General features: G+C 29.9%; 1 protein-coding gene across 1 annotated transcript in view; it reads right to left on the bottom strand.

Annotated features, from left to right (window-relative positions):
* LOC132942570 (probable G-protein coupled receptor No18) overlaps positions 1 to 17629 on the bottom strand; it is a 119599-nt gene that overhangs the window by 9579 nt on the left and 92391 nt on the right. The window contains 1 exon segment of the mRNA XM_061011113.1: positions 3149 to 3583. Within this exon segment, the coding sequence (XP_060867096.1) occupies positions 3149 to 3583 (435 nt within the window).

Genomic DNA, 17629 nt, shown 5'->3' with positions numbered 1-17629 from the left:
GGAAAAGCTCTAACTCCCTGTATAATAGTCGGATTTTTTTGTATTTAAATGAAAAGAAAGTTGGTTGTTCGGGTTGGATTAAAGGCCGAATTTTCATTTTACTTTAAACAGTTGTTTAAAAATATGTTGAAAAAGAATAAATAGGTACTGTGCATTATTCAAATGCATATTTTAGCTTCTATAGTTATAGTTTTGAAAATCGGACTTTAATGTGACATGTAAAATTCTCTCTTCTTTTAAGTAAAAAAAAAAAATTAACAAAATCCACCTATTCTACAGGGCGTGAGAGTTTTTCCGGTAAGACATGTTTTTGTACTAAAAAACGCACCGGCTTCGGCGCGCCCTTAATATAGGTATTTTGAACATCTTTGTACATTTCGCATTACAAATTAACCATATATGTTATCTCTAATATTGTTTGTCATAGGTACTTGTTGAACGGAAATTATAAATTGGTTCGTTGTGTACCAGATTTTATTTATTTTTTGGTGACGTTCGATTGACGATGACATAACTACTTTGGATTTATATTTGATTATATGTTCTAATATGAAAATATATGAACAATAATACCTACAACATTATAGTTTTTTATGAATAAGAAACAAATATATAGTAATAAACGATAGAAACATATTTTATATAATTGCGTATTTTTACAGTAGGTAAAATATAATATTATAGGTACCTATAATTATAAGAATTCAATTTTGAAATATTTGAAATATATGTTATATGTTATTAGTTTATCACTATTTTGTAAACTAATCAAATTTATAGTTATAACATTTTGTATACCAATAAAACTGTCCAAATAACAATGGAAAAATAAACAGAAACATAAAGCAATTAATATTGTCGTGAAATCGTATAGCCATTAAACGAAATGGTTATTACGTTAAAGGGACTTATTGATCAATCGGGAGTCAATATAATATCATTATGTTATCATGATCATTATTATGTATTCGATTAGTTTTTTTTCAATGTTTTTACCACAAGAAAAATCAAAATTTTAATATAACATGTATTAGCAACATTAGCTTTGCAGGTATTCATTAATAATATTCTGGTTTCAATATTGATAACCTATAATATAATATATACCACGATTGTATGGAATAGTTATTCATTAATGCTCATTAGATGAAGTTAATTCTAGAGGTATAGCTGCATACTCTTATTAAACGCCTTTTTAATTCATACTATGCTAATGCGCGTGTTCGATTAAGTAAATATGGATGATAGCTGCAAATAAACGCTTTTTTAATTCCCATTAGGTCATTGTATGGACCGGCAACGTACGGCGGTAAAACGCGCACAACCCCAACACCAATGACCCATAATTAAGTTCGTCCTCCCAACTAAACTAAGAACTTAAAACAATGGAATAATAGCCGGATGGGTAGTGCGGTGTGTGTAGTGGTGCAGATGTGTAGTAGTTCGAACAGCAGTGATTGGGTTTGCCGGGAAAATAGGAACTGACAACCTACCTAAGTAAAGCGTGTTATGTGAAAATGTGTATTTGTGTGCAAGTGTATATGCGTGCGTGTGTGTTCTAAAAACTAGATATATACTGGTTGAGTGGTAACACGTGTTGCCGTATTTAATTGATTTGGCCAATAAAATAACTATAAAGTTCACACTAACACAAATGTAATAACTAATAACTAAATAATAAACTATTATTAGCCCTTTTCGCTAATCACAGAGTACTTTGTAATGGTATGGTTTGTGAATTTGTGAAGGTAATCTTGTATAATATAATATATTATAAAAGAAGTCCTTACTGACTGATTTATAATCAACGCAAAGCCTAAACTATGATGGCTAGTGACTTTTAAAGTGTTCTCAAATGTTCAGGGTATGTTTGTATTATAATCTAGGCGTGCATTAAGAAAAGATTTTGAATAATTTTGATTTTTAAGGGTTTAAATATGACTTCAATGTGCAAAAAACTATATTTTTTAGATTCTGAGTGGAGCGAAAAAGCTAGTGGTTTTACAATGGTGTTTATTTTTTATTTATTTTTTTATTTATCCTGTAAACAAAATGGCTACCAGAAGGAGTACTTCAAATTCAACATATAGTATCTTATCTTTTGGAAAATTGGATCAAGATGGTACTTTAAAGAGGTCATTTTTCGATTTTCCCAATAGTTATTTAATGTCACTAGAAAACCACCGACCAATTACGAAAAGCCGCTTAAAAAAAGTATTAGAATTTCTAACGCTTAATATACCACCATAAAAACGAATAAAAATTGTGACAAGAAAACAATTAAGATAATAAAATTACAAAAAATAACTAAGATAACGGTTTTAGTTATTTTGTTGTAATTTATAATATTAATTCAACTTACAGACTACCTATAGGTAATAAATAAATACAATATAAAATATCCAGACCGACAAACCGTCTCCGCTCAGAATCGTTTTTCGTATACAATGATATTATTATATCATTGCATTCAACAAATAATATATTTTTGTTTATTTTAGGGTTGCTATTGGTTACATAAAATAAAATTGTTATTATGATTGAATATAATTTTAGGCCTTTATTTTATATTTGTTCAAAACTATAAAAATTACTGCGTTAAAAATCTTTAATGGAGATTAAGATGGGATAAATCGACGGGCATTAATGGAAAATTGGTTTTGGGTATAGTTGAGTTACAAATTCCAAATTTGTGGTTACGAATTATTACGAATTGGTTACTAATTTGTGAAACCATTTTTGTAATAACATTTTTACTTTATGGTGATAGGGTCAGTGACCCAATTTGAACAATTCAAAAACTTCGGAACTTGATTATTAACAAATATTATATTGTAATGTTTGCTATGAATTCAAAGTTTCTAACAAGTAATATTGTAATATTACTCACAGGTAACACCTACTATGTTTTTTTGTTATGTGGGAGACCACCCAAATTCATATTTAACCATTGCGTAGTAAGTTATTTGTAATTATTGGTAAGCAGACCTTAAATCGTAGCCAGCCATGTGACAATATATATTGATTTACTAAATAATGGTCAAATATGAATCTGGGCTCGAACGTTGGACGGTGAACTTAAGTCTTAACGGCCACGAAAGGGTACGCTCTGCAACCAAGCATTATTTTAATATCAAGTGTCGCTGACCTTGGATTGGACAGTTGTATTCTTCTGTATGGATGCCACCAGGATCACTTGCTTTGACTCGGCCGTCATTAAGGGCATGGGCAACGGTAATTGACCGCGGGCCGCGGCCGCCTTAAGTGACGTGATGTACAGCGTCCTGCTGACAGCGCGCTGGCTGAACGCTACAGCGGCCCACGGAACGGCGAACACGACGGCCACGTAGCACGCCTCGTAGTACCGCGTCCACTGCATGTCCACGATTATCCGGCGGACCGGCCACGCGTACCGCGGCACCGAGACGACCACGGCTACCGTCCACGCGGCCGCCACGCCGGACACCAGATACGCGACGTGCTTGTCCCGGTGCAACCTGTTGTGTCGTGGGTGTTTGATGGACGCGTACCGATCGATCGACTGCGTCATCAGGCTCAGCGTGCTGGCCGCCACAGGTATGTACTACAACGAACAGAATAAAATTCATATTATAAACATATTATTATTTGTATACATTATGTATATTTTTGTTTATAAATATGTCAAATATCACTCCTAATAATATAGTAAATGCAATGTTGTCCGCGAGGATTAATTCAACTTACAGTATTATTTACTTATAGTAAAAAAAATATATTACGTATTATACTTTATTATACTATTAGTAATATAGGCTGGTGGTTCGGCATAAAGATGTAATTGGAGCTATAATTTTTTTTTATAATCTGATTGGATTAGGTATTTTCTGCATAGCTGTATAGCTAACATATACGCAGGTTTCGGCATGCAATCAGTGTAAAGAAAAGAAAATTCTATTGAAGACGGTCTGTGTTCGCTCAGCATAATTTTTCGTATGCACTGATTTATCGTTTGAGTTCAAATGCAATACATACTATATTACAGTGACTAACTTGATGACAAGGTACACTCTACACCTACAACCTACTGTACCTACAGCAGCGGTTAGATATGCATTGTGGTTTGATGCAAATGTGCGTATAGGGTATACCTTACCAACTCCGTTATAATACTACTACTATAATTATTAATTGTTCGTCAGTTATTATGGTTCATATTTGTTTGAAAATAATAATTTTAAAAACGTAATGCATTCACGCTGTGTTTAACTGTGTAATGTTATGAAGAAATGGGTGATTTTTGGACACGTTCACACAAATAATCCATGATCCTATCGAATATTTGAAGACGACTTTTGTAATGTGAGATTTGGTTTACGATATATTTGCTATCGGATGACGATAAACGCACTACTGTGATCAATAATATGGTGTCCTATATACTTATAGATGTATATTGATCAATATGTTACCTACTAGATCAGACAAAGAGAATGCTTTAAGTTTTATTTTCATCATGATATCAAACCTCAGTATTGACTTCATTTTTAAATAAAACCCTTTGTTGAAATGGAATTAATGATATAAAATTATCTAATGCAGTACATAAACATAAGTACAGGTGAATATGCATGTGCATTGTGCATCTATATAATATTTGTAAATTATATATCCGCTGAAAAACATTAGATCCTACATTAAGTATAGCAATTTCGTATAATAAAATTTAGTACCTATAGAATATGGTAAAATCTGAGGGCTAATTAAACCCGAGTGTTGATCAATAAGCACTTTAAAATAGTATTTTTCTTGCAATTGCCCACAGTTGTAGTGTAGCTTCATACATTTAATAATATATTTTGATCTACCTATGTTATATAGAAACGATTATGCGATAACGATATTATTATTCGAAGGATATTTTATTAACTGCACTTTAATATGTAGATATATAAACAAGATAATTGCCAGCTATTTACACCATTTTACTATCACTGTATAATATATAATTTAATAATAAAATAATTATTTTCAGTTAAAAAATATATAATCTAATATAGTGTAATAAGGATTTACGGATTAATTTCACAAGAAACTAAGCTTAAAACTAATATAAAATAATTTATCATAATAAAGTTATGCATATATTATTGCATATTATTATACAAAAACAAATGCATGGTAGGGTGAGCATGTTTTACAGTTGAGATATTTATTATTATTATTGTTTGTGTAATGATAAATTATGTAGTTCATATCTCGATGGTTACAATTTAGGTGAATTTCGAGATAAATGATAAAGTCATCATAATTTTAGTAGTGTGTAAAAATTAATATTAAAATAATAATCAGTAAATGTGTTGTCAACATAAAAAAATCCGATCGATTGCATTAAAGACTTTAATCAAAAGTATTAAATCGTTTCAAATTGTATTTTCTCGTACCTATAATAGTTGTTAAGTACCTGCACTGCGTATTAACGTGCAATTCGATATTTCAGACTGAAAATGGCTCCAACCCCGAAGCATTATAATACCAGAATATTACGAGCTTCTACAAAATAACATTTTCAAAATATTAGACATGTACTCCTAAAAAAATTAGTTCTTTCGTAAAACATGAAATATAGTAATATTTTAATATAATTTATTATTTTCCGTTAAAAGGTTTAACATTGTTCTTAATTTTTTTTAAATTTATTACTATATTATGATAATATTTATTATTTAAAATATACAATGTGCATAATATATAATATATTGCTTAACGCAAGTAAAGAACAAAATTAATTTTAATTTTAATATTAATTATTACAAATTTCTTGTATTTGATTTTGTACAAAATTGAAAATATATAATATAATACATGCAATATATTATATGCATTAACAAAATATAAACGTGATAATATATTTTCATTTTTAGTTTTTTTAGGCTTAAGATGGTTTATTTATATAAAGTATTGCTTTTATCCTTGGTTCTTCTAGTACGAGATACTGGTATAAGACTAAATACTATAAAAACAGAAGTTTAATTTTTTACATAACAACTTTTGTTTCTGAATTTGCTGAAACTCAAAAATATGTGGAATAAATTATACAACTATAATATCGGGTATATATTGATCAACCAAATAATCACAAAATATAATAACAGTTTCGTTGAATGAATGAATAAGCATCAAGTAAAATGCAAACTAATCTTTAACTTACATTTTTCCCAAGAATTGAAAACCAAAAAAATAAATAATTATTTAAAAACATTCAACCTTCGATATAAATATTGGACAAACTGAGGGTCGGTAATTTATACTGATATTTATATGTAGAAAATTACTTGAAAATTCAATTTATGTTGGAAAGGTTATTTTTGCAAGATTATATAATATATATGTCAAATTTATTAAAGCAATTGTATAACACAGCTAATAAAAACTAAATTTACATACTACCAAACCTACTATTTTTTATAATAGTAGTTACTAATTTGAGACGTCTGTCTTAGTAATTATAATATTATGATAACAATATATATAATGTTACAAATTCTAACTCACTCGTTGTTTGGTAATAGGGTAAAAAGTTAATTTTAATAACGGAAGTGAGTTTTATAAAATATTTTGACATAGGTACATTATGAATGCATCATAATAATATAAATATTATGCAACGTGTGATAGCAAAATCGAAAACATCACTTCATTAAACACACTGCAGTATAGATTTTTTAATATTATAAAAACGTGTTATCGAGCCAGTATAATATGCGTGTAACTTTATCATCTATATGAATACTAAAAAATATTGAAAAGTGAGAACGACAATGTTTTGCACACGATATATTTTAAATTTTAATTAAATTTTGAATACAATCAGCTCTATAATACCTACCGATGTACCTATTAAATTGTTAGTATGCTAATATCAAACCGAGCTATATCAGGGATATATTGAACTCATGCGAGACTGTTTCTTATTAAATTGCAGTACATTACAAAAAAAAAGGAGGCAAATGGGGTACAGTCCTGCTGAACAGTAGGTGTCGAGTGAGTCACTGTAATGGATGTGTTAAATTTCAATTCAATGATAAATTATTGCACACGAAAAACGATTCTGAACGAAGATTGCCTGTCAGTCAATATAACCACCTACGTATATTTTAAAGTATTATTGCTTTTAAAGTAATTCAATTTCCTATTAGTGGTACAGTAGGTAGGTTGAATAAATTTGCATCTAAAACATTGTAATTAAAAATGGCATTGTGTGTTTAAAATATAATAACATACTTTAAAAGTTTTAAATACTCACGAATAATATTTTTAAATTACACCATAATAACTAAAATCATTATTTTTTGTTTAAATGTCTAATTTCATCTGAAGTTTAATTTAGAATATCTATTAAAAAAACCCTGTGTGTATTTATTTATTTTTATTATTTTTTCGTTTTCAGTATGAACTAGTTATAAGAAACCTTGTATATTACGTTTTTAATTCTTAGCTAATTCGAACATTTTTAAGTACAAAAAAGTTTGTTAATATTCGTGATTTTCAAAATTTGAACTTTCAAATCACAATTCCAACTGTCTATGAAAAAAAAAGTCAAAATATTTTTAAAATGTTATCACTAGGGCTCGGATTTATATGTAAATACATATTTTTACTGTGACTTGATATATTAATTTAGGCAAGTGATAAATTTGTTTCAAGGGATTTCCAATGAAACAAACTATATTTTATTTTACATATTTTTACATATTTCTCAATAATTCAATTTTTCCTACATCCCAAAATTTTAATACACATATTTAGTTAACTACAATTATTCGTTTTTGAGTTACACCAAAAAAACTAAATCAATTTTATCAACAACTGGTTTTGCTTTTTTAGCATTTAAATTTGTTTTTTGTTTTTTCCAGGTTATTTTGCAAAGTATTGAGATTTTTGAATCTTGACTTCTCAAAAGCATCAACTACGTCCCATTTTCTATCAGAAACAACTCTTAAATGGAAATGAAAGAATTATTTCGAGTACTTATCGTGTATATAAATAAAAACATACAAAAAAAATTTAAACACGCACAATTTTAAAATTAATACATTGATTACTTCTCGCTTAGAATCTAAAATATATGATTTTAATATTTTCTTTGTAATACAATACTTTTGGGTTGCAGATCATCCGTTTAATCGTGCAACACAAATACCGCGTACAAAAATGTAATAAATATACCATGCATAAAACTAATATGCGATCGGGACGATAATCGCGTGTGTTTTATATAATATATAATATTATATTATGTGTACTGTGTAGTACGCTCTAATGAAATTAGTGAACATTTCGCGTGTACATCATTACGAGTATATTATATGCTCATGGCGCGTCGGTTAATGTTTTCACGACAAACTAATGGATTTCCAAAATCCCCCAAAAGGACAACAAAAGCCTGTACACAAAGTACGTAGATAGGTAGGTACTGCAGTTAAACTCTCTTCTATAGGCAATCCGATTTATCTCGTTTTCTGAGCGTTATACAACCACCTCAATGGTCGCCGCATTGCCACCACCACGGCCCGGTGATTATTTCAGACAATTTCTATGCTGGTAGTCGGGTTATACAATTTATTAATCACATATATTCTAAATGTATGACGATAGCTTATATATTTTAGCTTTGTTGCCGAAAAGTGAAAAGCCAAGAAAAATCAAGAACTTATGAAAATAGGTACCTAATAACTTATTCGTCACATATTTTGTTTTAATCTTACGTAGGTTTAATAGTTATTACATTTGTATGTGTTCCATTTTTTGATACAAGTCGTGTTGTGAAAATGTCATACTTAAAATCCCTACAAGCGGAATTATATTATGGCTGGAGTAATGAAGTAACTGGAACTAAAAACAATAAATATTTTGTCTCTGCAGTTAAATATGTGACTATATTGCATATGTGACTCCGTCTTAAAGTGGTTGGACTGCCGGAGCATAACCTATTTACATAGCTTTTCACCAATAACCAAAGGAAAATAACAATATAACCTCCTTTACCATATTCCTACCATTACTTCATATTCATTTCCATCCTTCTATTAGAGATTCCCCGTCCATGCACATGATTGGGCTGTCAAATTTTGATAGCTGTCTTACCCCCACCAATCATACTCTCCTCAACTTTCTTCGGGTAAGATTGCCTCATTAATTCAAAGTAACAGTGATGCGATAAAAGCTGTTAGCAGTTGTTAGTTGCCAACTTACGACATGGCCAGAGAATAACCCATTTACCTATGTACATGCTTTTACACCAATAAACAAAAGAAATACAATCGGAAAATTATTCCAGTTGATAATGTTGTTTTAAATTATTTAATATATTTTTAATCACTGACTAAATAATACAATTTGTATTAATTTTAACATTCCTTAATGTACGAGTAGCCCCGAATTTGCTCGAATATGCTAGTGGAATTGATTCGCCCCCAGAGAAGTGTCTAAATTAATTTACTATCGTCGTCTGGGTGAGATGTTTATTCAAACTTATAACATATGAACGTCCTTTAATATTACAGTAGTAAGGATAATTTGTTTTACCGTTAGGTGCTAATTATTCAAAAATAATGTGTACATAAAATTAATATTCTCTTTTGTTGTCAATCTTTCTTAAAATATATCATGTAAATGCCACAGAACTCCTTCGTTCTACGATGAAGAACATTTAATGACGGAGACGAGGTGGAAGTAATGCCTTCATATTCAAACCAAAGTACTAAAGTTGTCCAAAACTATATATTTTATAAAATACCGACTACCCCATGTTCGTTTCCAGTTAATTGTTATAATCACATTATTTTATTTAGAACGAAAGACAAAATGTACCTACCTATACTTAAATCTAAAACCAAGGTGAATATTAAATTGGCGGGTTGTTCTGATAAACTAATTTAAAGTTTCCGATTATTTACACGCCAGTTCGATAATATAATTTAAATATTCATAAACACCCAATTCGGAAGATGGTGTATAATATTGAGAGTCTTGTGGAACAGAAAATTTACAACAGATGAATGATTAATTCAAGGTTTGATTTAAAACATATTTTCCCCTCCACGAGACTAATATTATAACACACAACACAACTTAATTCATAGTCAATATTTCAATACTTGAAGAAAAAAATTTAAAAATATTGAATAATAATATACAAATTAATATTCTAAATCATCATATTAAATTCTGTAGAAGTACCTTTTTTTACTACTCACTTATTGATATTAATAAGTGAATATTAATAAAAAAAAGTATACAACATATACTTACTTATATAATTACTATTGATTGTTATATATATCAATAATAAAGCCAAACAATATAATATAATACACAATATATTGTTATTAATTAATAGGCAGGTACGTAAAGTTTATCTAAATTTGCGTTGATGACACCGATAAATTTAAAATATCTCTAATGTTTTTTCAGAACCACTGATGGGAAAGAGAAACGTAATTTTTTTCGGGCTAATTACCTCTTAACTAGCAAAAGAAAAACATGTTTAGAAGAGTTTCTTATGGTTTTGAGTGAGTATTACTATACTATATTATACTTTATACTATAATGTGTAGTTGGACGAAAATGTTTTTCATGACCGGAAGTATTGATTTATGTGTATGGATTTATCAAATGTTATGAGGGTGTAAAATTGTTTGATGAATTAACAAATATCAATATATTGTGGACTACTATTGGGAACTTGAAGTCTTTATGAAGACTTATATCATTGTAATTATTTATTATGTGTTGTACCAAATAAAATATTGCATTCTTCATTCCCGAATATCAATTTACAAAATACAAATAAAAAAACCGGGTAAGTCGCTCTGCTGTATAGTATAGGTATTGAGTGTGCCTCATCATTGAGTAGGCGACTGTAGTAAATGTGTTAGATTTTAATTCATTAAAAATTGAGTATAGAGTAGGTTACCGTTTTTGTGGACACTGGACACATGGAATATAGTAAATAATAATATTCAGTATAGGTACATATAATATTATGTAGTAACAAAAAACGTCAAGTTTCTTTCTACGCGTAATATATTTTGAATTACAACACAATAACTAAAATCGCAATGTTATGTTTAAATAAGAACTCATTTTACTCAATTTCGTCGAAATTAATGTTTAAAATGCAAATGTTAAAATTTCTAAAAATTGCACACAATTCTCAAAATCTAAAACACAAATTACAATGATATAAATAAATGTATCAACTAAAAATATGGTATTACAGTGTTTTTCATACATGATTTTGAATTGAAAAAAAGCATTTTAAACCTGTAGCATTTTTAATCAGTCTAGGTGTTGGATTTCTTTGCGGACACTGCTGGACAGGCTCAAGTTTGTTAAAATGAAAAGAGGAATATTGCATAAACGATGCTTCATATAAAAAAGATATCCTAGATACATTAAAACGTTTTAAAATCATTCTCTTAAACGTATTATGCTAAATTTACCAAACGCATAACACTTTGTACAAACGCAAAACCGTTTTAATAAAGCTTCCTCGGGCAATAGGCTATACAAGTATAATACAACCATCAGTTTTCAAACCCTCATCATCTATCACTTATAGAGGTTTGAGTTTAATAGAAACTCAAGTGTAGGCTGTAACTAAAATTAATTACATCAACAATAATTTGGAAACAGCGCTTAAAAAACCCGGTCACAGTCGTTTGTTTTTGCAGGTTAGGTTCATTTCTTCGTAATCGTGTTATAAAAATAGTAAAATGTGCACAATTGGATTTCACCACAACTTATTGCGTCTCTAATTTTAATCTTTAGGTAGTAAAAGTAGTAATAAGCTAAATATTGCTTCTGGCCCAAAAAGGTTCAAATATAGGATCAAAACCTTTAACTTTTAAAGTTAAATACAAACTTAAACGTCCCTGCATAACTTATTAGTATCTATAAAATTGATTTTATACATTGGAAATAAATGTTTGATATTATTATTTAGAAAAAAAAAAGTTGTTTGTAATAATTAATATACCTAACAATTGAAATTTGTTTACAAAAATAAAAGTATATCAATTAATGTTTTATTTACCATCGAAAAAATAAACTTGTATAAATTGTATTCGATATAATTTACAACCTGTAAAATCAAATTTAGAAATGATTCTAATTTGAGACGTCTTGAAAATCAAATACTAAAACAAAGCATTTGAACCAAGAAGTTTAAATTTTAATAAGGTTATTAAAAAAAAATAATGTTCTAGGAGCTATATAATTTTTTTTAATTGGGTTGGATTAGGAATTTGCGGCGATAGCCGTAACACAGGTTCCGACATGCAAACAATGTAAAGGAAAAAAAAATTATATGATAAATAACATTTTACTTATTATGTTTGACTAGGTATTACATGTCACTATAATAGTAACTGTTTACCGCAGGGTTTCAGGTTTCAGACAGAAAAAATGCATCAGATATAAAAACTTTAAAGTTCTGAGCCATAATATAATATATCTAATCTGGTTTTACTTACGACGAACCGTCACGCACGCTTCAATGTCTGTCAAACATACAATATAATGCCATATAATAATATCTTCGATAGAAATTATGTATGATATACCGGCTACGCGGAGTACATCGTTAGAAACTTTTGAGTGATCTTGTACACATTTCAAAAATGGCACGCGTAGCCTTTGCCACACTCTGTTACCCAGCTGTTATTGCCACTATATATTATATTATGTCTTATATTATACGTCTTATATTATATGTAGCATATAATATTATATGTATATATAATGTGTGTGCTCAACCGACGTGTATAACACGTTTGGAACAGGTGACGACGATCGTGGAATTGGAATACACAACGCTTCTGTGGTTGAATGGAATCATTTTACTTTGGCTGTTTTAGCGAGATTACACTCTGTTGGGCGCGTCACGAGTGTATCGTGTGTATACGTATGTATGCATTATAATATTATATACTACCTATGCGTGCACAGTGTATGATGAATAATATAATATCGTATATAGGTACCCTATACGTACGCTCGTACACATTTGTGATGGAGATCAACAACCTGCGATGATTATGACGGTAAATTATCAAATTAATCAAAACCCGTCTCGTCCTGCGACATTTGAATAATTGTCGGATTTATTCTACAGCGATAATATACGACGTAGCCTACTGAAAATACCAACAATTCACTATGTTTCAGGCGAATAAAAACTTTACTCCTTTGTTGAATAAAAAAATGTGTAGCTACCTATTTCATATAGGTACAACTTTGATGAAAATAAAAATAAAAATAAATTTCAAAGAAAAATTACGAACTCCTGGATTTAGGTACACTTTTAGACTAGCTTGTTTATTTTCTTGTTATCCCAATTTTCCAATTTGTTTAACATTTTTAAAATAGGTACATCCCGTAATAGCTTTGATAGGTAGGTCAGAGGAGCATTGCCTAATTGAGGTGCATTACCATTTGACATTTGTCATGATAATAATAATATGTTAAATGCTGATGTAAGTTAATTGGCAAAACTTTAAAATTGCCTATTTTTATATGGGTTTTTGTGATTAACCCAGTTATATTATATTATTGTCTTATAAGTTATATATAATATACAACATAATTTACAACTTGAACCTGTATAGATTATTACTGTGGAGATATTGCACATATATAGTAATCTTGTATACCTGTGCTTTATGAACTTGAGCTGATGATCCTAAATATCGTGTTGTTAAAAACAAATTGGTCTGATAAACAATGAAAAACGTTACGTTATCGTCCCTAATAAAATAATAAAATAAAATGAAATTACAATAGTGTATAAATATATTATAATATTATAATATATGTACTATATTATCTAAATTATGGTATTTTCAAGTGAAAAAAAAGCGTTTCCTATTCTGCTAATGAACATAGTTAACATAGCTCGCTACATTTCCTTGTCCTGAGTATCAACTACAGTCTGTAGTAATTAAAAATATTAATCATAAACTAGGTATGAGAAAACAGTGTATTCTTCACGTATACGACTCAATGGTTTCTGTTGTACCAAATTTACGCTAATTATTACCAACAACGTAAAATAAAATATTTTCATGAATATTCATTTATTTTGTATGTTTCCTTCATTTATTTTTTTGCCAAAATGGAATATATTTTATATATATATTTGGAACGAAAGAACGGAACAATGTCACATTATAAATTAGACAATATTATAAAACAAAAAATAACGTATAAAAGCTAAAATTAAAAAAAAATCACATTTTTTAGACTCAATTGAAAAAATAAAACTTAAATAAAACTTCGTTTCAAAAAGTGAGTGCTGGACACCCGGTAGAAACGAAGTTTCTTTTCCAAAAAATATTATAGATTACAAATATATTTTAATGGAACCATTCAAAATAAAAGTAAATATCAATAAGTAAATGTATTATTAAGTAAATGTGAAAAAGAAATGAAAATGAAAATTATTATTATCACTATTTAATGACTATTGTATTAATCATATTCAATAATCGAAATTACAGGTCTGTGATAACTGAAATATGATATGTGTGTTTGTGATGTATTTTTTTCCAAATATCTAGAAAATACTGCATCTATAGTGGTGTGTTCTCTCGTTGTAGATTCTGCTGGATTGTTTATCATACGTAAATTGAATGTGTCCATGAGGAAAGTTTTAAAAGTTACAATCAGATTATTCTACGAAAACAATTTCATGAAACAAAAATGTTTACGCGTTATGCAAGGAGATTATAATATGTATATAAGACGTAACCAAAAGTTTATGTTTAGTAAGGACCGTGGTATAAATTTCAGTGTCTGGTTGTGCATGGAATACGCGTGATAAACGTGCCCAGCACTTTGAGGATTTCCACTTTTCACCCGGCACTATGGGGATTCCCACTTTACGGCCCACTGGACGGAAAATGGTCGCTTTCCAACGCTTCAACCGTGGTCGAAAACCAAACTTTCGGTGCAGGCGTGACAAAATAGTATATTGTGTGGCAAGGGCAACTTGCTATTTCAGTCGCGGGCGTCGTGTGCGGCGAGGGCCGCATTTCGCCCAAGACTAAAATTGCCTTCCCGCACGAGCCACACATACTATTTTTTGTCACGCCTCTGCATTCATCGATAACGGCAAAGGTAACGCAGGGATCTATACAACAACTAGACTATAATTATACGACAACAATACATTTCATGAAAGAAACGGAGGTTATAATATGTTTATGAGATGTAACCAAAAGTTAATAATTTCTAAAGAACCAACGACCGTGGTATATAGATTTCAGTGACTGTTTGTGCAGGGTATACGCGCGTCGCGCGTGAAATGTGCGCGCAGCACTTTTGGGGATTTCCACTTTACCACCCGGCATTTTTTGGGATTTCCACTTTACCACCCGCCACTTTTTGGGATTTTCACTTTCCTCCTTCGGCAACAACCACTCAGCAGCAGGTGCTTCACGCCCTTCCACGAGGCGGCGAAAAACCGCCTTGTCCTACCACGTGTGGTTCTTTCTTTCTTCTTTCCATTTCCTCTCTTTTTTCATTCCCGCAGAAGGAATCGTGTCTGCCTTTTCATGCTGCACCCGCACATTATCGCCGGCCTGCTGCAGTACGGCTGATCCAAGCACCAGTACTACCGCTGAAGTCGACGGTACTACAGCTACAGCGTCACCGCTGTCTTCCTCCTCGATCGTGTATACGGCATCATGATCACCAAATAACCAAATAATATCGCGTAGTATAGTCTCTTCGTCCTTATCGTCATCGAGTATTGGTTCTAAATCTTTCACTTCTAGTATTAGTGGTTCTTCATCCTCTATTGGCATGACCCGTGTATCAACGCGTTCAACAACATGTATCATGACGATTTCTTCTGCCAAGTCACTAGCGATTGCCATTTTGCTTTTTGGTGTTTTCAGGTCAGACGTTTAATTGCAAATGAACTCCAAGTTCGATACAAAATCATTTTACTCGAAAAATTCAAACATTTCCCAGACGACGAGTACACAGCGACGTGAGTATGGTCGTTGCGAAGTCGTTTGTTCTAATCAACAATCGTTAGGATTTCGGGCCCGTTTATTTTTCCAAGACCATTATTAATGATATATACGCGTAGTTATAATATATTAAACTATAATATTTGAACAAGGATTTGTGTTTCGATTCGTATTATACACTGCAGAACTGCAGTGCTCATTTTATACTTTCAGGTTAAGTCTTTTAGATTCTGAGTGAAACGATGGATGTATTGACATTACAATGGTGTGTGTTTTTTTTGTGTATGCTTACAAGTTGTATAGTAAAAAAAAAGATACAATCTTCAATTCTAAGGGACAAGGGTGATTTCTGATACGAAATTGTATTTAATCGGAGCCCATTGAGAGATCTATAGTGAAATTTATTTTTACCTACCTGCCATCGTTTATCTATATTATCTGCAGTTAGAACTTGGAATAGTTCAATAATTCCATGAGATATTTATTCTTCATATTTAAATATTATATTTTATAAACCTATAACCAGATGAATTTATTAGATTTTAGGTTTCCGGTTAAATTTGTTCCGGTGACTAACAATATAATAAAATTAGGTAGTCCTTAAAGTATTGTGACGAACATCTACTGCAATATATTAACAGACAATAATAATTTACAGACGCAACACTCGGACCAGACGCAGACACCACCACACAAATTCTTACATTCTTACACAAAACTAAACTGTATAATACAATTTAAAAATAATTGTAACTGTAAATTGTAACTAATGGCCATTGTAGCTGATGTTAATTAATAACAATAAAAAAAAAAAATAATAATAATAATAATAACAATAATAATAATTACGCATTGGCTAATAAAAATATAAAATTGATTTAGCTAAGCAAATAATTACATACAATGATAAAGATATATAATAAATAATAATAGTTATAATATATATGTTTGAAACTCTCCTTTAGCAGAATGTTTCTGTTGGGGGATATATAAGTTTGAGTTAATTACAATACTTAAGTTTTAAGCTAAGTGATATTTACAAAGAAAAATAAAACATTTTAACAAATGAAAATTTCATTAAAACTAATTAGGTATAATTTTAAATTTTTTTCTTATGTATGAGTATATTTTTATAAAATCTAGCTTTTTAAAAGTTGCAAATAAATATATATTGTTAAAATTACAAATATTAATATTAAGTTGCCTACATATTTGGTTATCAGCAGATATAGAGCTATAGTAAGTCCAAGCTGTTTATGTTTGTTGGTACACAAATATTGATATATTTGTATACCTACCTAACGGGTATTCGCTAGGAGTGATTCACCTTGGCTAAGTTACACTTAAACCTGTATAAAATTAATATAATATTTCTAAAATATAATCTATATGAATGCGTGGTACATTATATTATGAGTTCTAAATAAACAGAATTATTGTTTACGACATTGTAATACTTAGGCTTCAATAATAGAAATTAAAGTCCATATTTTTAGATCATAAATATGTGAATCATATTCTTGGCCCCAACATATTGTAATTTATACTTATGTCATAATTGTGAACAATTTACGTACTGTGTTTCACCTGCATGCGCAAAAAGATTT

The sequence above is a fragment of the Metopolophium dirhodum genome, chromosome 4 (genome assembly GCF_019925205.1).
Source record: "Metopolophium dirhodum isolate CAU chromosome 4, ASM1992520v1, whole genome shotgun sequence".
NCBI lineage: Eukaryota > Metazoa > Arthropoda > Insecta > Hemiptera > Aphididae > Metopolophium > Metopolophium dirhodum.
This window is presented reverse-complemented; position numbering and strand designations above follow the sequence as displayed.